Here is a 26,895-nt window from a genome sequence, read left to right as displayed (position 1 = left end):
TAGCCGCCATCTAAACGCAAATCCCTGCTTGTCATCTCTCCCAGACATTGTAGCTCTAAGACTTACCTCCTTCCTGCTATTTGACCGCTAACTGCTCCCCCGTAAGGGGTTCAACCCCAAGACAACGTGCACTCTATTGAGGTTATTTCAGGACTCACAGACTACCTCAATGCTGCTCAGCACACTTGGACTTCTGAACCTATATGTAGAATACTGCTTTATTGTATCAACCCAAAGACAACATGCACTCTATGAGGTCATCTCAGGACTCGCGTACTACCTCAATGCTGCTCAGCACACTTGGCTTCCATACCTATATGTAGAATACTGCTTTATTGTATGAGTCTTGCTCAAAAACTGTTGTGAAGCGCTCCGTACCCTCGGGTCAAGCTAGCGCTATATAAACCTCCTTAATAAATAAATAAATAAATAATAAAATATAATGAATCACCAATATATGTACACAAAGTTACATGAGCCTTTCCTTTCCTTAGAAAAAGTTATATTTGTTCCATCATAACATTGTCAAGCTGCTGCAATCAAGTAATATAGTGCAGATGGGGTGGTGCTAACAAAACAAGTGACCGTATTCACAAGCACATTAGGTACCCTGGTTGGATTCCACAAAATGAAAATGAAACCGATACTGAATAGACTAAGTTTTTGTCATTGAAAAAACCTAAATCCAGCCCAAGGTGTGTTGTTGAAGTTTCTACCTTCTACAGTTCAGCAGCTCTCCTCAGGACAGTAGCCATCCATATTGGCACCTAATTGAAACAAGCATTGCCACAGCCAATAGGTCTCACCTTTTCCAGATTCATTTTTTATTTTCTCTGTTTTACAGTAGTGTGTGCGTATAGGAAGTGTAGATTGTATGAGTTCTTGTTAGTAAAATAGCTTTTAATGTTTTGATGAGTAATTGATGCATGTTGGATGCTATGAGTTTGTAAATAATGCGACCTAAAAATTATTTTTATCTTTTGAATAATCGTGTGTAAATAGCATCATGTAATCTGACTCGAAGTTGCCTTGGGCACAAAAGCATGGCGAAATCGGTCTATTTCCCGTGAAATGAGAAGGTAAACCCCTGCTTTTGGGGGTATCTTGGTATTGAACCTGGTCTGCGGTGTGGTGTGGACTCCTTTCGAAAAGAAACGCGGAGCATGTTGAGTTGTTATGCAGATGGTGCGTGTTTTGTGAAGCTATATACACAGCAAATGCAGATTCTGAAATTCCCTTGAATTAGATTATATTTTTGGTTGCATTAGCACAAAGGCCTTAAAGGAAGTTTTCAAGCATGGGACAAATTAGACAAGGGAAATAAAATACCAGGTGGACCCTCCTAGGGTGTCCTTGAGGGAGGGGGGTGAGGATATGAGTCAAGCAGATGAGTTGGAGGGTGTTGGGGGACGGAACAAGTACCCTTGGAAAACTGCCTCTGGCATTTGATCTCGGTCTTTGCATGCACAGCAAATGTGACTAGATAAAAAAAGATTTACAGACGTGTTTACAGAAACGGAGCTCCCTATCAGGGGCGTAACACAGGCCCACGCAGCCCCCACGGTGCGGGGGGGCCCCCACGCTCAAGGGGGCCCCTCAGCCAGAGAGCTCCTGTTGATTGCGGGTCGAAGTAGTGCTGTGCCCAATACCTTTCGAGACACCCGGGCAGAGCCTGCCCTGCCCTGTAGTGGTTGCGTGGCGCCGCAGGGGAGATTTGACCTCCCCTCACCTCACGTCCTGGAAAGAAGTGAGGTCGGATTGAAGAAGCGGGGACTCAAAGCGTGCAGCGCGCTGGCGGGCAGGCACTGTTTCCTGTCCGCGCCAGGCGCGCATAAATCAGTCAGTGCGCTGCTCACTATTATACCATCATCAGCATACGATTGGAAGTCCAGTGTGTCATGAAGACGTAGGCAGAGATCTGAAAGCGCAGGCCGAGCCTGAGGCCCAGGCACTTGTACACATTCCCCATGCAAGCAGCAGACAGCAAACAGCAGGGGGTGAGCAAAACTGGAATGAGCAGAGTTGTATGCAATACTACAGGGTTTCTATTCCCAATTAATCATGTTACAATATGCATTTGTGGAATCATAGGCAATATAAAGCGTCATGTTTACTTATTTCCATTATGTTACGCCCCCACCCTCCGGGACACCGCTCTTAAAACGTCCCTTGCTTTGCATGCCTCGGGACAGCACAATAACTCCAACAGGCTTCCTCTCTGACCGAGGCTCCGGCCTTTCAAGTCCTCTGCACTACGACCCACTGAGCTGCGCGCCTCTTCTACCTTTTCAAAGTGCCACCTGCTTTCCATAAGTAGCAGGAACACGCCACCTCCTCTACGGCCGGTGATATGTTAGGTTGTCAGCACTGACGCGTTCTACTCTGCATTTTGCGCCTTCTGCGCTTTTCTTTCCTCCTCTCTGCTCCGTGTCAAGTGCCCCCTGAGCCCACACACAGTGTCAGGGCCCCCATCCATCTACCCATAGAGTTGGTGGCAGCAATTCTCTTAATGAAAACCGTGACTTCAAGACGGGGTTCTCACTCTCTTTCCTCTCCTTTCTTTTATTTGCTCCCCTGTGAAATGGATCCAAAAAAGAAAAACACTTGCTGGAAATGTCTTATTTTTCTGACCTTTCAATTCCAAAGTGCAGCATCGGGAATAAAAGGTTAAAAATATGAAAACTAACTAAAAAATGTAAGACCGAGTGGTAGCAAACTGGCCAGATTGATTTTATTCACAGCCAAACACATTAGCTTCACTTTTACAGAGTTTGCCAGTGAAGCACTATTTTTGTTTTCTTGTCTTTGTTTTCCCTGGGCTTGCAACTAGTGCACCAATCCTGGAGATACTGCAATGTGTGGATTGTAAAACAAAATGTGTACTGCGGCTCTGCGTCCATGTGGTCTTTTTACCATACTGCTTACGTTTTGTAAGGGTATAAGCAATGGACATTGAACTAGGTCCATTCAGGCCCTGTACTTAACTTTTCAGGCAAAAGCACTCGCTGATTTCTGAATAGTGAATGTAAAAGCATTAAGGTAACCATGTTGTTCCTGCTTATATTTCACATGGTTTGCTAACTTTTGCATTCCCTATGAGTGTTGGCTTTTTCCAGGATGTTGTTACTTTTTTTTTTGTAGGCCACTTATTGTTCTTCTCTAGTGCGTCATTTAAATTGAGCCGCATCCAGGTGTTTATAGCCGGGAACAATTGGATTGTAGTTAAAGGCAGTGTGAGTTCTTCTCAGTGGGGCAGTATGGTGTTCTGTGGGGGAGTGGATGTTGTACTATGGTCAGAGCTGCTGGATTTGGAACTGGGGAACCAGGTTCAGCCTTAATAACCAGTCCACCAAATCGCTCTCCTGAGAGAGCACAATCCCTTGCTAGACCTTAGAAGGCTTCGCAAGACCTTAGTAGCCCTGGTGTCTTAGCAACAGCAGGAGGACCATAGCTGGGCAAGTGTGGGTTAACCTTCAAGGCTTGTTCACCAAAATCCATACTGAAGTTCACCTCCAGTCTTGCGGGCAGGCCTAAGAAGCAGCACACCCTAGAGCAAGAGTGACTCGGTCACAGGACCCATAAGAAGGGCCAGCTCTAGGTGTCTGCCTCACCCATAGGTACCTCCATTGGCCTTGTTTCAGAAGTAGAAGCTGCAACGCACCAGGGATTGGCAATGCAGAATTTGCACGCATACCAAACTAAGTTCGCAAACTTCAGTCTCTCTGCTTCATTCACAAGCCCTTTTAACATGTGCTGCCTGCTGTGGGGCCACTAGAATTAATTAAGCAGCAAAGGAGGACAAAATTATGCATTAGTGTTGACTAAATTATGCATTAAAAAAAGGCTGCAGCGTAATGCAGTATATTTTCTGATATTTCATTATTTTGACATGTGTATACATGCTAACAGTCCCTGGAAAGATTATGCCTTATTAGTACCAGTGTAACATACAAATTCAGCAGTGAGAAAGGTGATCAGTCAACCTTTGCAATAAGCTATCCACTCCACAGCAACACAAGTCACATTTTTTATTACCTTTTGATACGTTTGAGCTATAAACAATTTATTAATTTAAATGGTCAGATCATGCAGCAGATCTTGCATTATGAGGCAAATATGGCAGAGTCATAAGTACATAGAAAACATTTGCAAACTAGGATATTTTGCTATTCATGTTTGAACTGCTGTTGTGGAAAAAGGGAGAAGTGCTGATGACAAACTCCATGGCTCGGCGACAAATGGCTTGTGCTTCCACATTTTATCGTATTTGGGACATTCTGTGATTAGAATCATATCCCACTTTGTGAATGTATTTTAATGTCAATAACTCATTATAACCTTAAATGATCATGTGTATCCATTGGTTAATCAAACTGGGCAGTGAAATGCCAAACAAATACTAATAATTGGGATATTTGCACATTCTGGCCACACCTCTGGCTCCGCCCACTGATCCAATTGTTGAGTTATTCCCGCTCTCTGATTCTCCGCCCCCAGTTCCCCTAACTTTTTCCCCCCACTTCGACCACTGGCCTACATCCAGTCCCTCTCTGTCTTTTATACTACATCCAGCCTGCCCTTGACGCACACGCCCTGCAAAGTCTCCCATTTTTCCCTTCTGTTGCCCATCTTTATTAACCCTTCCCAGGCACGCGATGTTTACTGGTGTGGACGACGCATTGAATTAGCCCTGGCGACAGTGCTGGGTCACTCGTTCGACACTGGTGCAGGAGCGGCTTCCAGTAAATCCTGGTCCTCCGGCACCGAGGACCCCTCCGAACGCACTCTCCCACGCGGCTCATCATGAAAAGGATTTGAAACAGGAAATGCTGGTCGGATAAGGCAGGTTCCCGCTGTCACTCCAAAAGCACCATGGAAACTGGAATTTACTCAAACTAGGATCGACTTGTTCAAGTTCATCAGGAAGATCAAGCTACACAAATTCTTCAAAATGAAGCTTTCTATTTCAGAGGCTAGACAACTAAAAACGAAATCTCAATTGAAGTACACTGATATCCTTGCTGTACAGGACCTCACATGCTTGAAATGTTGGAAGAACTACGTTCTGAACAGGTCCCTGATGACACTGGATGTACAGATATGGGTCTAAGAACAAGAAGAGTAGGGCTCGCACAAGAGGCACCAGTAACTAGTTTTAAACCCATGTCACAATTTACTCCACAGATGCCTTATGACGCCATAGATTCTTTCTCTGAGGCAGTCTTGCGGGATTTGATAACATTTCGTCATACCTGTATCAACCAGAGAACTAAATTTAGGAAGAACTTAAACAATGATCAGGATACCCTATTGCACAATCTTAGTAAAAATGACGGAATCATCTGCAAGCCTTCTGATAAAGGCGGAAACATCGTGCCGTTGACCTGAGATCAATATTGCAGGGAATCCCTGCGCCAGTTGAATGATACAAGATATTATGAGAGGACCACAAAAGAAAGACATCAAGAGAGCATCATGGAATACCATCAACTTATCAGCAAGTGGCGTGACAAACTGCTGCTGGATACCAACAAATTCCTCTTTTTACGGAATAGTGACCCAATCGTACCCACCTTTTATCAACTCCCCAAAATACACAAAGACCTAAACGATCCACCGGGGAGGCCGATTGTTTCCTCCATAGGAGGACTAACTGAAATTATGTCCATATACATTGATTCTTTTCTCTTTCAGATGGTACTACAATTAGCTTCCTATGTTAAAGACACCAAGGACTTCATTATCAAAATAGATGGTATACAATGGGACCCTACATTTGTGTTGATAACTCTGGACATAACCAGTCTTTACACGTCTATTAACCATAGGCAGGGCATTAATGCCATGAGCTACTTTTTGAACAAAAGACCAATGAAGTTCCTTAAACATAATACCATGCTGACAGAGTTTACTGAATTCTGCTTGTCTCATAACATCTTTTTGTTTCAGGAACAATTGTACGGACAAATCTCCGGAACGGCGATGGGCATCTGCTTCGCCCCCAGCTATGCGAACTTGTTCGTAGGCTGGTGGGAGGAGCAGGTAGCCCTCGCCGATGACCGGGCCAAATGGGCAGAATACGTTGTTAGCTGGCATCGGTATATCGATGACCTCTTCCTTGTGTGGAGGGGGTCAATAGAGCAAGCTAAAAAATTTATTCAGGAACTTAATGAGAATAATCTCAATATCAGATTCACCTATGAGGCCAGCACTGAGACAGTTAATTATCTGGATTTGAGAGTTTACATTAAAGAAGGGACGGGACAGACAGAACTATTTAGGAAGCTCACTGCCGGCAATTCCATTCTGCATGCCAACAGTAATCATCCTCCCCAACTGATTAAAAGTATTCCTTATGGAGAACTCCTCCTCCTGAAACGCAATTGTTCTGATAAGGAAGACTTTCAAAAGGCTACAACCAGTTGCCTCTCTAGGTTCAAAGCGAGGGGTTATAATCAAAGTCTGTTGGACAGTGCGTTAAAGCGGGTCCAGAAGATTCCTAGAACAGACTAATTGAAAGATAAGAACATCAGCATCACTGATGACAAAACAACTAACAAAGCAGTTTTGGATGATAACCACCTATTCTGATGATGCCAACAAACTTAGGAGTATATTAAAGAAAAATTGGAATATACTCCAAAGAGATTCAGTGATAGGCAAATACATTCCAGCTATACCCCTTATCACTTTTCGCAAGGCAAGATCTATCAAGGATACTTTATTCCATAGCCATCTTTCCCCTATCATGTCCTCCAGTGGCACATTGAAAGAGATGAAAGGATTCTTTCCCTGGGGGAAATGCAGAGCGTGTGCCAGTAGCAAGAGAGTCTTAAATTACAAGATTCCGGGCCTGAAAAATTCGAAAGTCATTAGTAAGTTCATTACCTGTTCCATATTACGTGGTATACTGTCTAGTGTGTCCCTGCGGACCTAGGTACGTAGGGAGCACTATCCATAGTGTGAAGGTGCGCATTTTGGAACATCAACGAGCTATAACCAATAAGGATGTAAACTATCCCGTAGCCAGGCATTTCGCCTGTAAACATCAGAGCAACAGGGACCTGTTGCAATATTTTGAGCTCGACTGCATACCGATAAATCCTAGAGGAAGGGACAGGGTTTCTAGACTACATAGGTTAGAATCACGTAATATAATTGACCTACAGACCAAGATGCCTGGAGGATTGAATCGTGGGGAAGAATTTGCAGTACATCTAGGTAGATGAATTCTCTCTAGCCATCATGATCTAGGTAATTTTCCTGTATGGCATTAACTGTAGATTTGAATCATGTGACATTTTTTGAATTATTTTGAACATTTGAATTAATTGATATTATCTCTCTGAAAGTATGCTTAAACGACACCTCTTTTGCCATCACCATTTATTCAATTACCCCGCACTGTAAATATTGTAAATATTGTGCACCAACTAGGGAACTCTCACATCCATTTTTCTTGTTTTTTGTACAGTTCTATAAACAGCAATAGAGCATTATCATCAATAGCCGATCCACGGCATAATTTGTACGCATTTGGGGGCATGTCGATAACCACCAATAGGCTTTGATGAGTCACGGAGGCCGAATCACATGGTATCATGCCGTATATACGGCAGAACCCGCAATTCCTGATGTTCGGTCCCAGATAGGGGGCTATCTTGGGTATTTATCCGACTAACTGTGACCATAATTTCATGAGCCCGCATCTGCACACTTTTTACATCTTATACTAGCCGATATACGGCCGCGAACTGGGTGATGATTCAATGCATGTAAAGAAGATTGTGATATTTGTAAATAATGTACAAACCATATTGCTGCCTATATGCTGTGCATAACTGCGGCATATACTTATGAAAAATCTATCATAAAGCACCCGAATGTACCTTGCTAAGATGGCCGACAGCTTTTTGAGCTGAATGTGGAGTTCTTTTGCCGTCATCGAGTATGTTACTCGGGTGACGGCAAAATAGTTTAAATAGCGTCCTCGCAGTGTAGGATATTGACACTGATGAAGGAAACGAAACACGTCTGTCTTAAGCTGCTGATGGTGAAATAAAGACCTGCTACGCTACCCCAGTTGAGTGCTTGGACTTCTTTTGGAGAATAAGGGAAGTTGCTTGGAGCATTTATTTTGATGTGGAGCACCACCACAGAAAGCACCCACCTAAGAAAAGCACCCACCTAAGAGTGCACTGGTTTGTTGGTGTAAGCGGAGCTGTAATATATATATATATCTATACTACTATTATAAAGAGAGAACTGTGTCCTTTGAGCCAGGTAAACTCGAAAAGTACACCACCAATCGCAACACCCAATACAGCGTTGGAAAGGGGGGGTCCAGTAGATGGACATAGGCTATAAAAAAAATAAAAATAAACGTTATTTAAAAAATAAACAATAAAAAAAAGTAGTCCCTAAGAAGTAGCGCCGGCCGTGTGTGCTAACAACGTGCGTGCTGACATCATCGGAGGACAGGAACGCGAGGAGGAGCGGACAACAGCGCGGGTATGAGCGGAAAACTTAGCCAGACTGGAGGGAATGAGGTACGTGAACCGCGGGGAAGAGCGGTGAAGTAAGGCGGACTGGAGCGGAATGGAGGACAACAGCGCATGAAGGAGCGGAGAACGTAGCAAGACTGCAACGCCATGAGGTATGTGAAACGCGGGGAGGAGCGGTGAAGTACGCGGGGAGGAGCGGTAAGGGAGGCGGAATGGAGCGGGATAGCGGACTGCAGCGGGGCGTGTAGACTGGCTTGGTGTAGTGGGGGCGGTGAAGTGAGGCGGACTGGAGCGGGATAGCAAAATAAATGATAGGTTTTAAAACGGCTTTCACATTTGGTGCAGACATTTAAGTGAGAGTAGTGGGGGGCGGTGAAGTGAGGCGGACTGGAGCGGGGGCCTGGGTTTGTGCGACTGGGAGCAAGCGCTGAGGTAAGGTGCACGCAAGCCTGAAATGCTGCCCCCAGCCCCCTTCTGCCCCGGGCAACGCTGGGGCGGGCTGCTAGTATATATATATTTATATATCTCCAAAGGTTAGATTAAAGTGATATTATATTTAGGCTCATGCCCTAAAGTAACTAGAACTGGCGCCCCTCCCATGTATACTTCACTCGTTGTTACATACTTAGTCTTTCATGTCCTCCTTAATCACCGGTTGGCGGATGCCAAAGCGGTGCCCTGTGCCGGAATCCCACTGGCTGCTTAGTCAAGGCGGGCCTCTCTGGGAAGCCTTGCAGTCCCTCTGCGAGAGTTCGTCTGCTCCTAGCATACAACCACTGCTCCCACCTCGTCCTTACCTCCCAGCAACCTCCTTAAGGTCCGAGGGCATGCCGGCCCTAAAAATGAACACTCCCAACGTGGTAGTGCCGGCATGCGCCTTAGCGCAAGTGGTTCAAAGGTGAGCATTTACTGCCAAGCGCTCTCAAAATTGACACTTACTCCTTTTCTCCAATGAGACCGTGAACTCAAAAAGGTGAGGGCATTCATTCATTATTTTATATACACACACACATATATATGTGTATGTGTATATATGTAGATAAACACATATATGTATATTCATTTGAAAAAACCCAAAGGTAAAGTAACCTTATAGTTAGCTTGGAATTTCAATGACAACATAACGTTATAAATGTACAAATCCACTGAAATTCACCAGCTATAATTCGCTCTTGTAACTATAGCTCATGCCCTAAGGTAACTAAAACTTGCATCCCAGCCATTCACAGTTTTCTCATCAATAACTTTCAGTGATATTATTAATGATGTCATAGAAGATGTCATGAGTGATGTAATATTTAGGATAATTCAAAGTGCATGGCGAGGAAGTGAGTTACAGTTATATTAGGGCTCGAGGTATAGTTATCAGAGCAAACTATCACTGGTGAATTTTAGTGGTGTGTGTGTTTAAAAAGTTATGTTGACCGAGAAATTCTGACCTAACTATAATGTTACTTAAATCGTTTTTTTCCGTGAATTTCACTTTTTTTAACGTAACGTAATCTTTTGTTACCATGAGTAAATCAAAACTCCCTGCAGGTTGCCAAACTCACGCTGCGTATTGCCTTTGGCTGTACGCAGCATGGGTTGACCAAAGCCCTGTGGCTAGCCCACCTGGATGCAGCCAACCCTATGCTACGAATGGCCTTTGGACATGCATAGCGGGGGGTTGGCCACAGGGCCTGGCTTGTGGCCGACCCACCCAGAGGAAGCCAACCCATGCTGCGCACGGCCAGAGGCAGCCAACCCCACACTATTTGTAAGGTGGAAGTGGCACATGGGCCCCATCGCCTTGGGCCTTTAGTGAAGGGGAGCACACCCCCGGAAGCCAATAGTAAGGGGAAGGGGACGCGTAGTCCCCACCCAAGCCTGTATTGGCCCCAGGGATATATATGAAGGGGTGGGGGCTCACAGCAGCCTTCCCCAATCCTTAATAGGTGCCATTCGTCCCCCTCCCCGAGCCTGTTTTGTCCCTGGGGACCCCTTCACCAGAGGCCTGTCTAAATTATAGGTGGGTGCCTTGGTGCCAGCCCGGGGCACCCACCAAGCACCACGTTGGGGTTTTGCGTTGTATGCCACTCCATTGTATGCTACTACATTCAACATTATTCCTCTCTACACCACTACATTCTACGCTGTTCCACTCAACGCCACTGCATTCCACACCACAAAATTATGCCTCTACACTATTACACTGTGCGCAGGTACACTCTACCCCACTGCAGTGTACCCTGCTTCTCTCTGCGCTATTCCATTCTAAGCCTCTGCACTCTACACCACTCCACTGTTTCGACACTCCAGTCTTCATTACTCTGTTGTGCAGCACTTCACTCTACGCTTCTCCACTGTACGCTGTTTTTCTGTGAGCCACTCCACACCATTCCACTGTATGCCACGCCAATCGACTGAACGCTATTCCACTCTAAGCCACTCCACTCTAATCCACTGTATGCCGTCCACTCTATGGCACTCCACTCTACACCACTAAGCTCTACACTATTAAACTGTAAGCATCTCCACTGTACCCCACTCCACTCTAATTCGCTCCACGACACACCACTCGACGCAAGCCTCCTGTGAGCTCAAAATCAAAAATGGAGCACTGTGATTGCATGAGAGGCACTTTTTCCCCCACATGCCTTCATGCTCTCTCGGGAGCGAGAGGGTCCTGCCAGTCCTGTGAGCGCTGTGATTGGTTGGCTGTAGAAAATTTAGAAATTAAATGGTCGCCATTTCTGTTGATTACGAACAATTGGGGGTGTTGTGGAAATGAAGTAAAAAAGCTATATAAGGGGGCACTAGAAATGCATACTGTCCTCCTAGATTTAGAGAGGTGGTTTCTAAGGGATAACTGCTGTGAAAAAAATAAATGTTTGAAAAAAATTATTTTTATTGGCATTTATGGCAGTACAACAATCGTAACCTTTCATGTGGAGGGAGCAGGGGCAAGACACTTGACGGTGGAGGTGGGAGGAAGCAAGGAGGGGGAGACATGTGGGGGAAGAGGGTACATCGACACGTTAGAGAATCACAACATAACTATGAAGCAGATATGCACAGCAATCCCTTTTGCAGTAGACCACAAGTAAAATCATAACCCCTTATAGCATGGAACAATGCCACAGACAGCATCATGTTTACTGGTTGGTGTTGGGCACGGGACATAGCGGTGCTGTGTAGTGGCCACTCAGTGCATTGAGTTAGGCGTTCGGGCGCCCACTCGATCCAGATTGTCTCGGGGTCTTGTACCGCTCATCTGCTGCGAGAGAGAGTTTTCTTGACTGAGAAAGGATAGGAAAGGTTCCCATATGTCCCTGGGGTATAATTGCAAGGGCATTTTCCCAATAGTTGGACAGCTGCTCCTGGCAGTGTGTTGCATCCCGCAGCCATGCCGGGATAGTGGGAGCTAGTTTCCTGCCCCAGTGCATAGCCACACATGAGTTGCATGGCGGTGTGCTGGCGGTTGCCGGCCGGTGCGTTCTTGACATACTAAACCGACCCACCAGGGGAATGCATTAGGCGCAGTCTGGAATTGGGGCAGAGCAACTCCAATTGACCGCAGCAGAAGTACCACTGCTTGGCTGTTATTGGGTGGTCCATGTCTGCTGCAGATGCTGTGAGTGGCGCCGCGGACTACGTGAAGCAAAGACTGGTTATCAATTTGTTTGGGGAGGGGGTGGTGAGCATGTGTTCTAATACCAGGTGCAATGGCAGGGATGCAGGAAATGTGTCATGCAGCGCACAGCAGGTGGCTCTGAGTTGGTAAAATAAGAGGATGTCTAGCATGGTGGGGCTAAAGATGCCGTGTTCTCAAAAGTGAGATAAATTTCTCCTCGGAATATAAGTCTGTTAAGGCAGTTATGTTACGGTTGGGCACACTCTAGCGCCTGTGTCGTGCAGAGGTAGGAGCAAGGGATTATTACCAAGGGGGGTGGAGGGGGCATACGTACAGGTAAGTCCTGCATACTTTCACAGACTCTCCCAGCGCACACATTCAATTGTGTCTATTTCCCCCCTTGGAGCCCTAAAAGGCTGAGACGGCACAGTGGTCAGTGGTCATGGGGCCGCCAGGTCCATTTCTATGGCCATGTTTGCTGGAAGGGTGTCAGGTGGATCCAATGATTTAGACATTATGCTTATGTACAGTAGGCATATAAGAGCGAGAGAAACCTTCGTATTGACCTGGGAAACATCCTTAACATCGTGGTCAGTACACTGCAATGCTGTTACATCGCGGTCGTTACAACGACTGCGATGTTACCACGCTGTGCCATTACAACGCAAGTCTTTACATCGACTTGCGCTAGAGGGCGTGCTAACATTACAAATAGTGTAGTTTACTATCCCAACACCTTCCCTACAGGTAAGTGGACTGGAGTTGAAATAGTAAATTACACTTCTCTAATGTTAGCACGCCATCTAATGCAAGTCGATGTAAAGACTTGTGTTGTAATGGCATAGCGTGGTAACATCTCAGTCGTAACGACTGTGATGTAACGGCACGCGTTGTACTGACTTGCGTGATAACGTCATACATCCTACTGACCTATATCGCTTTACACTATGGCCTCTTGGGACTCATTCTTAGCAACCAACCCAGTGACAATAGCAATCAAGAAATAAGTTCAAAAATACATATATTTTTGTTGTTCTCACTGCTATAAATAAATAAATAAAACATTTTTTTGTATAGAACGAAAAAAAAAACATATATTTAATATTACATTATTTTATAGAACAATATATATGTTATACTTTTTTAAATTGTAAATGCTAGTTATCAATCTGAAGAGTTCATCATTACCGTACATACATATGACAATTAAACAAATTAACTGACAGATGGGCTGACAATTATCAAAATACCTCCAACGTATTGGTGTACACCACTGATCTATTACTAAACGGCATTAGATGTCTACACTTGAGCAATCAATAAGTCATTAGACAAAATGTTAAATTCACATGGTTTCAAGTTATATCAAAGTCTTCATCTGTGGCTGCGTTGGGGGCAAAATGGTCAGTGTTTCAACTTTAAAATCAAAATACAATAAAAAGAATACTGGAGAAAAAGCACAAATAACCCTACATACAACATCTACACTTCACTCACTCATCAAGCTATCCCATTCGTACTCACACTCATACACAAGAGAGATACAATCTCTGTAGAGATCCTTAGCAAATTGTCAGAGACCAGTTATATCATTCTTGGTGGTGCAGATGTCACCCATTAATTTCCTCCCATGTGTGCGTCTCTGAGAGGACTCTCCACATATGTACAAATGGTCTACACGTGTTTCAGTGGGACTTCATTAGAAGCACCTTCACCAGGACCTAGATAGGATCAACTACATCTCTACCCAAGTGGACGAGGTTTATCAAGGAGTTAATACTTAAGGCCAACAATGGTTACATATACATAGAAAGTCAAACGAGACCTAAACTGGGCCAATGTTGATGCCGATGTCCGGTATAAGACAGATGAGTTCCAACATGCAATCAAAGAAATTTCTTTGCTTGCAGAAAATATCCTCAATATCTATCAGTGTTCTGTCTGATTGTCCTGCTTAGTAATGGGCATCTTTAATCAAAAATTGTAGCATCACAGTAGATAGGTCCACTCCGGCCTGCAGCTGCCGGCTTTTTCTCGTCAGCCTAGTAGTCGTATAAGGACATGTTTGGCGCCTTTAAGCCCCCTGAACATACGGTACGGTGAGGACGTCCCACGATATTTGTGGCGGCCTTCAGGCCCAGATCAGTGTTATCAGATTGGATCTCAGAAGCTTGAGGAACTGAGCTGTGAGAGGGATGGGTATGTTGAGGAAAAGGTAGAGGAATGTAGGGAAGACAATCCTATTGCAATGCATCCCATGAGGGATGGGGGCAATTTGGTCCACATTGGTTTCCTATCTTCCAGCCATACGGTGGCTCGACTTTGATTGGTTTTCCACAGTTCATCAGGTGCACAACTGATCCATTTCCCTAGATATCTTACTGGATCCCAGGGTGAGGGGGTATTCCGTTGTGAAGGGTTGAGTGGTGTCTGTGAGGGGAAACAGAGCAGAGACCAATTAATCTGAATTCCCGAAAACCCACTGAACCTACCACTTACCGTGTAATGGGGGCAAGGCTTACCGGAGGATTAGAAGCATACAGTTTGATAATGTCTGCGTACATGAAGACTACCAGTACCTGTGTTGTGTAACCAATGCCCATGTTAGCATAATGTGTCCTAAGACTGGCCACCAGTGGCTCCCTTGGTATCACAAATTGAAGTGGCGATAGCGAACACCCCTGCCTTGTCCCCCGTGTGATCTGGAATTGGTCTGATAGCATCCCATTGAGTCGCGCTAAAGTAGTGGGGTGGTATAGAGGAGTCGTATCTGGTGGCTAAACTGAGGGCCGAATCCAAGACATGTGTAAAGTTGAAAAAGGCACACCCATTCCAGTGTGCCACACGTCTTCGTGGTGTCCTTTAAGGAGGCTACTGCAGAGATCTGGGGGTCAAGGCTGAGCATTACCGCAAAAATAGTGCAGAGGTTGTGTGAGTTTGAACGGCCTGGAATAAGGCCAGATTGATCAGGCCTAACTATTTTGGGCAGTAGGCAATCGCAAGGATCTTCACAAAGATTTTATTGTGAACATTAATCAGGGATAATGGCCTGTTAGAATCGCATTGGGATGCCGGTTTATCAGGCTTTAGGAGCATGACCATTACTGCCACTCGAAGTGTGGGAGGCAAGGAGCCAACCTCCAGGGATTCCACAAACATTGCTAGGAGGTGTTGTGCTAGTATGGAAGCAAATTGCTTGTAGAAGACCGTGGTTAGGCCGTTCGTGCCGGCCGCCTTATCTCTGGGAAGGCTTTAAATGGCCAGCTCTATTTCCTCAGTGGCTATGGGTGAGTCAAGGTAGGCACAACGGACCCAGTCCAGCATAGCAGCTCAATCGTATCGAAGTATGCGTTCAAAACAGACAAGCCCTGCACAAGGGTAGCAGTTTAGGGATTGGAGTAGAAGAAGGACATCACATTTAGGAGTTCTGTGGGATTGAACATGAGATTGCACTCCGTATCCAGCAGTTTCACAACATAGGTTGCCGCCTGTGGAGCAGTCCCACATGGTCTTACTCGGGCGGTCCCCCTCCCCAAACAGACGTGTTTGTGCATCACGATTTAAGAAATGAGTCTCCCTCTCTGCTTCTTCAGATGTTGGCCAGCAAGGCCTATTCTTTATAGCCGTAGTACTTTGTCTCCAAATCGCAGAAATGGTACTCTAGCTGTGCAAGCCTCCCACGTATGGCCTTCAGTACACTCAATTGCTTGCCGATGCATGTACCATGGATCACCGCCTTGAAAGCTTCCCATAACGTAGAGGGCAACTGCACAGAGCCCTTATTGTGTGCAAAGTACTCCATAATCTCCTTGCAGACGCCTTAGCAAAAAACAGCATCTCACAAGGCACCTGAGGGTAGGTGCTTGGAGAATGCATGGGGCACGCTGCATGGGGGCAGCCTGGGGGAATCAACAATTCCAACATCACCAATGAGTGATCCGATAAGGTACGGAGCAAGTGTGTTACTTTAGTTGTAAATCTGTAAGTCTTCAGAAACTAACCAATAGTCAGTTCTGGACCATGCATGAAGGTAAGGTGTGCCGTGGAACAAGTGACCTCTAAGCAGCCTGCATGGGTGTATCTCCATATGTTTTGTTAGTGATTGTCTTGGACAATAATGTAAAGCTTCTGTGCTGTTGTGGGATGGGGCTGTGCGGAAATCCCAGAATGATCCAGATGATCGTCCAGTATCCCATTGAAGTCGCCTCCCCATAATATAACCCTGGGTCCGAGGCTAGCTATCCACCGCCAAATTTCAGAGAAGAACTTCGGGTCATCCGTGTTTGGGCTTAAACAGCTGCCACAACCACAGGCTGTGTGTGTAATGTACCCTCTAAGATGACATATTGTCAGTCTTTGTTGTTGAGGGGATGTGTCAGGTGCCATGCTAGCCCTCTGTGCAATGGGACTGCCACTTCTTTGACATAGTTTGAGTAAAGTGCTGTGTGGATTACCCCACTCTACTTACCGCGCAGACCGGGAGCGGAAAATTGCTTTAGGTGCAGTAAGAAAAAAATGTTGACACAATGCCTTGTAAGGTATGCGTGGACAAGGCGGGCTTTCTAGTGGTCATTTAGTGAGCGTTTGTTCCTGGTGAGGCAGGTGGTGGAGGTCACAGTGTGTAGAAGTAAAGTAGCATTGGCAGAGCAATGGCACACAGCACAGAAGAGTGACTGCACATGGGTGGGAATGCGATGGCATACTGTGTCAGGGATCAGGAGGGGAAAGAGAAATTCAGCCACCAGACAACCCAAAACTCCAAACATTGCTGAGAAAAACCAACCCTCCCCTCTCCCCCCAACCCCAGTACCCACCCTGAATAAAATGGTCAATGGGGGGCTCATCCCTGGAGGCGAAGGAGAGCCGAATATACAATTTTGAAAAGAAATTATAGCAAACATTTCATAAAAGAACGCCACAAACCTCTCATGCACACCCTCGTGTGTATAGCTACGACATTGACACAGTGTTATATTTATAAGATCACAAAGAGATATATATTTTTTATGAATCTTTTATTTTTATTTTATCACAGTAGTTGTCTGATTATTTTTGGTGTCCTATGTAGGCTCTTTAGATAGAAAATTATACTTATAAAGATTAATAATTCATTTGATAGAGATATATACAATTATAAAGGAAGCTTTTGAAAGATATATAAACACATATCACAAAAACCAACAAAGACAAATCGGTCAGTAGTCTTATTGTAGTGGGCAAAAGCGGTGAATATTGACACTACGCGCGTTTCGGCATTCTGCCTTCATCAGGTGACCGTCTTTCACGTATAAACTGTACAGGACAACAAAAACTATGAAAAAATACAAAAACATACATATAATTATTTAGATAATTTAAAAAGTCGTAACATGCTAATATTTACATTTTATAGATCGAGAGGTTATAGGTCACTGTTTACACATACATATATACAATATTTACATACAGTAGCTCATGACTTGATTGGAATTCACTCTTCTATATGTTCCAATACAAGACATTGTTGTGATCAATTTAAACATCTTATTCCAGTTGGGTCTGGTATATGTATATATCCCGTCAATTCTAAGGGACCATATTCACATGATAGGTATAACAAGATTTTATAGCGTAAATGGAAAACATCAGACTATTATTATCCATTTATGAATTCAAATGTCCCTCCTATTTTTGTTTCTCATGTTGAGAGCATAAATATATCCTATTTCATTTTTGAGGACGGTCACATAATGTCATAATTATCTCAGTTTTGCATGCAGCTCAGACAATATAATTGTAAGGTACACATATGGGCAAGTTGTCATTAGCACATGAACATATTAATCTAAACTAATGGAAATATCCCAGTATGCCCTGTAACTTAAACTATCTATATTTTGGTTTCTAGCCACATTTCATATCCGACCATTATATAGGACAGAGCTGACAGATATATTTCCCTAAAGATGGCTGGATAGGATATCAATATGGTGGAAGATCCAAGATTCTCATATTAGATATATCTACTTCTATTCTAATAGTGTAGATAGAGTCCTACAAGCGATGGCACAAATTTATATAATATGATCACCAACCTTATCTTGGATAATACGATATCGCTATGTAGATAGTAGTATGGTTCATATACCGGTCCTCATGGGTTATTATGTCTAGATAGAGAGTAAATATGGCTATTAGTTATTGTTTCGGTCCGAAGTGTAAATAAAGTAGAATCTAGGTATATATTTACCGTTTTAAAAGAATTTCGTTGTATTGAAAAATGTAACATTTATCGGACAAAATTTGTGCTCGAGGTACTTGTTCCGATGTATTTTTCTCCTTTTTTTTCCCCCTCTCTATTTTATTTCTCAAAGATCCAAACTCAAAAGTCTCCGAGTTGGAACATTATCTGTATCATTAAAGAATAGAGAAGCACAGATGTGATATTTATGTAGCATAAGACGATATAGGTCTCTAGGTATAAAACATGTAACCCAAAAAGCGGTACCTAATCATAAATGTGCTGAAAATCTTGAATCGTCATAATTGGGAGACCGGCAGGTGTAGTTTGTTCTCTCTTCTCTTGCTATAAAAATATAAGAAAAACGATATGTCTATGTATCTCATTAGGGCATCATGTAGATAGCTCGATACAAATGATAGAACGATACGGCTAAAAGAGGATATCTCGCTATGGTATTACCTCATAAAAGATGATAACAGGATAGTTTCGCCATGGGTTGAACTGAAGAGGACATAAGTCATAAAAAAATGATGAGTTCCCCGTGCTAAAGAGAAAGAGAGTAAAGTAGCAAATTAGACACTAGCTCTACATGGGCCAACGCGAGTCTGTCAAGCCTAATACTAATGCTAGTGAGGGCGGTAGCTGTGACTCACTAACCTTCGTGTTGCCAGGTGGTGTCTTCTGGGCCAGATCTCCCCTCGACGTGCCGGTGGTTCAAGAACGCCGGAGTATCTATGCCAGCAGTATATATACATAAACGGCCCGCCAAAAAGACGACGAAATTAATTACACCTGACGCTGGTAAGTGTCTGGCGCATATAGAGTGACGCAGTAATACTGCGTCTCGATGTAATAGAAATAAACAACAGACTATCGTTCCCCTATCTGATAGCGAGTTTGAGTTTCTTTACATATGGCAACTGCCTATATGTTTAGTTTATTTTCAATGGCACATATTTAGAGCCATCGCTATCAAATGTTTGATATATAGAAAAACAATAATAAAAAATAAAATTCAAAGAAAAAAAACGGACTTTCATCAGCATATGAGCCTCCTGATTTTATTATAGACAGCTATAGAAACGAACACATACTTGAATATTAATAAAGAGATAGGTTGAGAAAACCAAACATGAAGTGTCCTTCTCTGTTGGTATAGAAAGGTGTGACATGATGCAGATATATTAATTTTAGCCAGTATAGTCAAGTCTATGTATCTTTTGCAGCACTAAGTGTTTCAGGTTTTACAGAATTGCTTGTTCCCATGGAATATCCTGGTTTAAACCTCGTGTAGATGTACTCAAAGAAAAAATCCAGTATACCTCCCGTTTTTTTCGGACTTTGTCTGGACATAAACCTTCACGTGTCTCAATGTGTTCAAGGATAATCCAACGTACATCCTCTGGTTTATGGTTCTGTTCAATGTAGTGGCTGACCATCGGTGCATTTAATTTATGAGTCCTAATAGCAGACTTATGTTCTGTAAGCCTCGTACACAGAGACCTGGAGGACTCACCGACATAGCCCAGCCCACAGGGGCATAGTAGCAGATACACAATATTCTTAGTTTTGCAATTCACCATAGTTGTGAATTGGATTTTTACTCCATTGAACTCCATTTCCTTAGTTTCAATCGCCTGGGGGCATACTTTACATGTTCCACATTTATAGTTTCCGATGACCGGATCCCAGTTTGTTAAACTTCTTTGGGTAGATTTTGCCAAATGTGGCATGCGTGACCTAACCACTATATCTTTCAGATTTTTATTTTTGCGATATGCAAAAAGTGGTTTTGGCAAATTTTCGTTGGAGTTGTTATTTGTATTTAGAATGTGCCAATTAGAATAGATTATTTGGCGTACTTGGTTGTTGAGACAAGAGTGTCTTGAGACAAATACTAAATTCGAAGTTTGTTTGGGTTTCGAACCTTGCAGAAGATGTTGCCGATCGTAAAATCGTGCCCTTTTGTACGATTCACGTACTAATCGGTGGGGATATCCTCGTTCCTCAAACTTTTTTCTCATTATGACCGCTCGTTCATCGAAATCTTTGAGTCTGGAACAGTTCCGTCTCAGCCTGAGGAATTGGCTAAATGGGATACTGTTTTTTTGGGTGGAGGGGTGGAAACTGTCATAATGGAGAATTGTGTTACGGGCAGTCGGTTTTACATAAAGGTCAGTATATAATTGACCTTGATCATGTTTTATAGTGACATCCAAAAATTCTATTTCTTGGTTGTTAATTTGTGCAGTAAACTTCAAATTTGAGTCACATGCATTTAACCAAAGAACAAATTCAGCTAGGGTGTCTTCGTTGTCATCCCAAATAAAAATGATGTCGTCAATATATCGCGACCAATAAAACAAGGATTCGAAAAACGGAGCCATTTCGTTAAAAATATTCGTATTTTCGAAAAAAGCGACATAGATGTTAGCAATTGTCGGTGCGCAGGCCGCGCCCATACTTACCCCCTTGGTCTGTTTATAGAGGGTGCCTCTGAATTCGAATACATTATCATTTAAGATAATGTTTAAACAGTCTAGGATGAATTCGGTATTGCAAGTGATGTTGTATGTTTCAATGAACCATTTCGTAGCCTCAATGGCTCCTGTGCAAGGGATGTTGGAGTATAAACTCTCAACATCAAGAGTTACCATCCATTGTCTGTGGGCGTTAAAAGCTGTTCCTTCTAATTGATTAATGATCTGTCGGGTATCTTGTATATATCCAGGTATTTTGGAAATATGTGGACGCAGGATGGCATCAAGATATTTTGATATCGGTTCTGTTATGCTGCCAATGGTGGTAACAATGGGTCTAAAGGGGGGGTCTAGTTCGTTTTTATGAACTTTGGGAGTACCGTACAGACTAGCCATTCTAGGATTGTCTATGTTTAGATATTCGTACTCCTTTCTGCAAATATCTCCATTTTGTAGAGCTTTGGTCGTCAATCTGTGGATTTTGTTTTTAATTTTTGGTGTAGGATCTCTCTGTATTTTACAATAGAAATTATTGTCACTGAGCATCTCTTCGATTTTGTCTGTGTATTTTTGAGTATCAAGAATTGCAATACCACCACCCTTGTCGCAGCTCTTTATAGTGATTTCTGATGTATTTTTTAACTGTTGCAGCGCACTATATTCTTCTCTATTTATGTTGTAGGGAGTGTTAGGTATATATTTGGTTGCTATCTGTAATTTATGCATGACAACCTGTTCAAAAATTCGTATTTCAGGGGACACTTGGTCTAGTGTGGGTGTAAAAACTGACTTAGGAGATAGACCTGACTTATTCTCTTCTGTTGTTATGTGTTCTATGCCTGAAAAATAATTTTTTAGACGGATTTTACGAAAAAAACACATGACATCGTTAAAAAGCTCAAATTTATTGAGTCCAGAGTGAGGGACAAACGATAGCCCTTTTGATAGAATCGCAATAGTCGCTGCATCTGCCTCAAATTTACTTAGATTGAATATTGGGATTGTTTTTATTCTCTCCAATATTTGGAGCTCCGTGTCTCCAGATATCGGTTGGGATTCTGAGGTTGATGGTCCTGATATTGTGGTTGGAAGTGCCCTCTCTGTTGAAAATTGGGTTGGTATTGTCGATAGGGTCGGGACTGGGATTGATAATTCGATCGCCAGTTCCTTCTGTTTTGAGGGCGCCTCCCTAAAAAAGGACGGTAACCTTGGTTTGATCTTGGAATGTATCCCTGGCCATGATTTTGATGGGGAGACATACCAGAACTACTTCCAGAATCTGATGTGTTTGAGAATGTAGTGACCTTTTTCTGTCTAGTGTCAAAATGAGAATCACCCATCTCTTGACCAAACTGATCTGTTTGTTCGTAGAAGTTGTCTCGCAAGTATGGGTAGACATTTTCTCGACTGAAATAGCGAATATCTTTTTGGAGTTTATCCATTTTGCGTTTTATTAAATATTCACTATAGGAATTTAATTCAGCTTCAACTTCTTCTAATTTCTTTTTAATATCAGTAATCACTGTTGATGATTTAATCTGATTTTCTAGATCTAGAATCTCTTGGATTAAATCGGCCAGCACTTCCTTGGCTGTTTCCACTATCAACATCATGAGGTCCCTCGAACATCGATTAGCGATGAGGGACCATCGTTCAAGAAAATGTTTCACTTGTATGAAAAGAGCCGAATATACAACCCTGCCCAGATATAGGCGATCAGGTGAGGCCCTAAATGGACCAGCACAGCAGGCATTCATTCATATCTGTTACATCACTTGGTGATCGTCGTGGCTCCAGCTGGAAACTGGTATAAATTACGCCCCGTTCAAGGAAAGTGCAGCGTTGGCCTCAACAGCGAACCACTGCCCCCAGCAAGGAAGGCACCGAACACCCACATCACTGAGAGGGTCACATCTGAGTCACCAGGCGAGTCTCTAGGCATGCGCTGCCTTTTGCAAATGCCAGTGGCCAACCTGAGAGCGGACTTGGCAACTTTGAAGAAATGTGGTTTGTCTTCAAATGAGATGCATAGTTTGGCCGGATATAGAAGTGCATACAGGATCTTGGCTTTTTGCAGTGTTCTTTTGGTCAGCCTGGATTTACAGAGTGAAGTCTGGGTAAAAGGAGAGATCACTACCCCGGCCTGACATTGTCGCGCAAGCCATAGTATCACAGCGCGATCTCTGTAGTTTAGCGTCTAGCAGTAATAGGGTAAACTGGTGTGCCCGGAGGTGGCCTTGGTCCCATCGATTGATGAGCCCATTCCACAATTAAAACTGCAGAAAAGGCCGCCCCAAAACGGTAGAGGAACATGGACTCTACAAAGTCCTCCATTTTGGTGATCTCCGTGGACTCTGGAATCCCAGTGATCCTGAGGTTGTTGCGCCTGGATGGCACTTCAAGGTCTTTGATTTTAGCTTTTATGAGGGCCAGAATTTTGTCCATTCCTAAGAGATGTTTTTTGGAGTCTGTCTGAGTATCCTCTACATCAGAAGCACGATTCTCCAGTTGATCAAGTCTGTTATCGTTCTTGTCCATGCGTTGTTTAACTTGGCCCAGGTGGCTGGGGAGTATGTCGATCTTCACCAGGTGGTCGTTGCTCGAAGCAGTGACTCAGTCGGTGTGTGTTCTGGCACCCCAGGTGTATGCCAAACGAATTCACGACTACCTGGTGGCACCTGCAGTGTGCAGGAGGCGGTCGTCTTCCGGAAGGCTGTCTATTTGTCCCCAAGGCTGCAGATGTGGGCACTTCCGGGCCGCCCGTGCCTCCAGCCACACTGTAGTCGACAGACCGAGCAGTCCCACGTGGGAGCCACGGTTCGAAGGGAGGCAACAAGCTCGTGGGAAGGTTGGCCGGTGGATAGCGGGCCTCCCTGGCAGCTGAGCTGGACACGTTTCTGGCCTGGAAAAGTGTGCGCCCATACATTGTGTCCTTGTCCGATGGGGCTCAAGCGCCAGCAGAATCGCCGGAAGGGCCAGCTATTGCTATATTCTTGATGGAGGTTCTCTTCGAAGGGGGTGAATGGCCCAGCCCACCCAAGCCACTGCTACTCAATCCAGGCGGCGGGCCGGCCCTTGTGCACTGCCAGCAATCTGTCTACTCCTCCAGTCCTAAATGCGGGCCAGCCACCACCAAATTTCCCTGGGGGGTGCACTGTGGGTTCTGAATGACACCGCTGGTAAAAGGTTACACATTTGGCCCGCTGTGTGACGGATCCCTGCAGGATTATGAAATCGGCCGGTGGAGCCTCTCTAAGGAGCGGCCATCTTGCAGTCTGGCTAGGCTCCACTCCCTAAGGTTTATTATTTTTAACACATTTTTACACTCTTGCTGGATTCCTGTGGGATTGTGAATAATAAATAGGAGTAGATAAGTTCTCAGTACACTCTTCTAGTAGGAATGCAAATTGTGGCCTTTGTTATTGAGAGGAAGTGTGGAAGACATAAGTATTGTGATGAGTAGAAGGTTAAATATTTTTACCCCCAAAAAGTCACGATCTCGCGAGACTCTTGCGGGATCGTGAAAAGTAGGAAAGAGTAGGTGATGTTTGAATACACTTGTTACTGTAGGTGGGAGTCTTACTGAGAATGGTGTTTATCAAAGTCTGCTATTTATGTTCATTGACTTGGGAAGAGTTGTGAGTAGAGTTAACCACACACCCTACTATGCACACCCGTTATGTGTGAGAGAGGTCTAAAAGGAGAGGCTAGTCCCTCTCCACACCCTACTATGCGCACATTGTTACAGAAAGAAGTCTCACCAGAGAGGATAGTCCCTCCACACACCTGTCATGATAGAGGTGTGAAAGACAGTCCCTTCACACACCCTACTATGCATACTCCTCATCTGAGAGAGAGTTCTGAAAGAGAGGCCAGTCTCTCCACACATCCTAAAACACAATCCATCGTTAGAGAGAGGGCTCACCAAAGAGGCCAGTCCCTCCACACACCCTACAAAGCACACCAGTCATCTGAGAGAGAGGTCTGAAAGGAGAGGCCAGTCTCTCCACACACCCTACTATGCACACCTCTCATCTGAGCAAGGAATCTGAAAGGAGAGGCTAGTCCCTCCCCACTCTCTACTACGCACAAGGATAGGTCTCAGCAGAGAGGGGTATGTGTTTGCACACTCTACTACCCACACCCAAAAATGCAAGACGTATGCGCTCTCTATACTCTCGCAAGACTTGGAGAAATATACTGGTGGAGGCTGCCGTTTGTGTTCTCCTGTTCTCGCAAATGTCTTGCAAGAGCCATTAACAAGCTTTTGCAGGTTGAGTTTGTTGTGTGGGCCTTGTTCGATCCTCGCAAGAGCTGCGTGGAAATTTACTGAGTGGCCCTACCACGAGGACTTTGCGATCTTGCGAGAGTCTCATTAGCTCGATTGTACATGGAGAGAAAAGAGTGTGCATTACTACAGTACAAGCTATTAACTGGTTAAAACAACCATAAAGAAACACAAATAAAGCAGATATTGTCAACATTTAAGCTAAAATTAAAGCTAAAGAAAGACCATTAAAGGGGATTATGGTACACGTAATCGACTCCCTCCCCATAACATAACATATACAACTCGCCCATCCCTGGAGCACCCTAGGGTATTTTTTAATAGAGATGGGCGACTATGCGGCAAAATAGGAAAAAAATTGGGACCCCACCTCAAGACTTGGCGATCTGTACCTTGCCGCCTATGTATTTTTTCTTATGCGTTTTTGTTATTTCTTAGCACTGAGTCCACAGTCCTGAGATGGTTTTCACCATTTCCTTGTTGATGTGGTGGCAGCTAATCGGATCTCAGCTTGAGATCTGTGGAGACCACGGCTCCTGCGTGGCCTGATATATACATTTCTCTTTAATCTTAATTTCCAAAACTACTGAACGGATTTACACCAAAACACAAATACCACTCTTTCTGGACCAAGAGCTAGCTTTCTGCCAAATTTGGTGTAAATCCGTTAATTGGTTTGGGCTGTAGCTGTGTCTAAAGATCCTATGGAAAAATGAATGGGGAACACGTCTTGTGGGAACCCCTTCCTTTTCCTCTGCCCTTTGCTTGACGGATCTCCCCTAACCTTTCCATGTGCAAACTAGTCAAAAAGTAGTTGAACTGTACTAAGGAACAGCAAACCATGTTTTTTCAAATAAAATAGGTTTGACCTTTTATCTTCCAACTTAAAGTTGTAATTTTGAGTTTCTGCAAGATCGCTAAGTTGCTGTCGTGCATCGTTCCTTTCGTCATTCTGGGTTTCCTTTTCTGGAAGGAAGCTTCTAGCCACATAGTTAAGGGAAATTCTCCGAGCTGATGGCATCACAGCGGCAAAGAAGCTTAAAGAACTTTTTGAAGAAAAATCCCCAGCATTTTCCTGCATTTAATTTTCTTCATCAGGGGTCATTTGTGGATTATGCAACATTTCAGTTTGAAGACAACTGAAACATTACAATTTAAAAGTACAATTTAAACAAAAAAAGTAAGGTATCATTAAAAATAGAATGTGATAATTCGCACAGAAGCGTTAGTTTTTGTTTGAGACTGGCTCCCTCTAGTGCTTTCTGTGTTATTGGTGTATGCAGAGTTTTTCAGTATAAACATCAAAACATAGAAAATACCTAGGCAAAAATAAATAGGTGGCTAAGTATTGTAACTGAGTTTTATTTTGTTTATAGGGAAGTCTACCACACTAAACGAATGCAGCATGTAATCTCTGTCAAGTGGAGTTCGGACAACAAGTACATCTTGTGTGGCTCAGATGAGATGAATATCCGAATATGGAAGGCTAATGCTTCAGAAAAGCTTGGGATGGTAAGAACACTTACTTCTGACAAATTTGTATTTAGTGTGACATTGTGAGAGCTGTTTTTATCATGTCTTCTAGTAAATTTCAGTAACCAATAAGGTTGTTTGGAAAAAAATTTAGAATACCATTCTGCTACACGCATGCACTAACATTGGTCTCTGTAGAGGCGTCGCAGTGTCACTCTGGGGGACCAGTACCTCAGCAACTGATTCTAAACAACGTAAGCAAAAAAGGTTGAGCTAAACACTCTTGTCACCACCAGATAGGACCCTTTGAC

At 43.8% G+C, this 26,895-nt stretch overlaps 1 protein-coding gene across 2 annotated transcripts in view; it reads left to right on the top strand.

The window, feature by feature from the left end:
* The window catches only part of DCAF13 (DDB1 and CUL4 associated factor 13), a 383,567-nt gene that overhangs the window by 301,219 nt on the left and 55,453 nt on the right, over positions 1-26,895 (top strand). For both annotated transcript variants that reach the window (XM_078686899.1, XM_078686900.1), the window contains exon 9: positions 26,488-26,623. In XM_078686899.1, coding sequence (XP_078543025.1) covers positions 26,488-26,623 — 136 coding nt within the window. The remainder of the gene's footprint in view (positions 1-26,487; positions 26,624-26,895) is intronic.

The sequence above is a fragment of the Lissotriton helveticus genome, chromosome 4_1 (genome assembly GCF_964261635.1).
Source record: "Lissotriton helveticus chromosome 4_1, aLisHel1.1, whole genome shotgun sequence".
In the NCBI taxonomy this organism is placed as follows: Eukaryota; Metazoa; Chordata; class Amphibia; order Caudata; family Salamandridae; genus Lissotriton; species Lissotriton helveticus.
The sequence above is the reverse complement of the archived record's forward strand: the minus strand, read 5'-3'. Positions and strand labels throughout refer to the sequence as shown.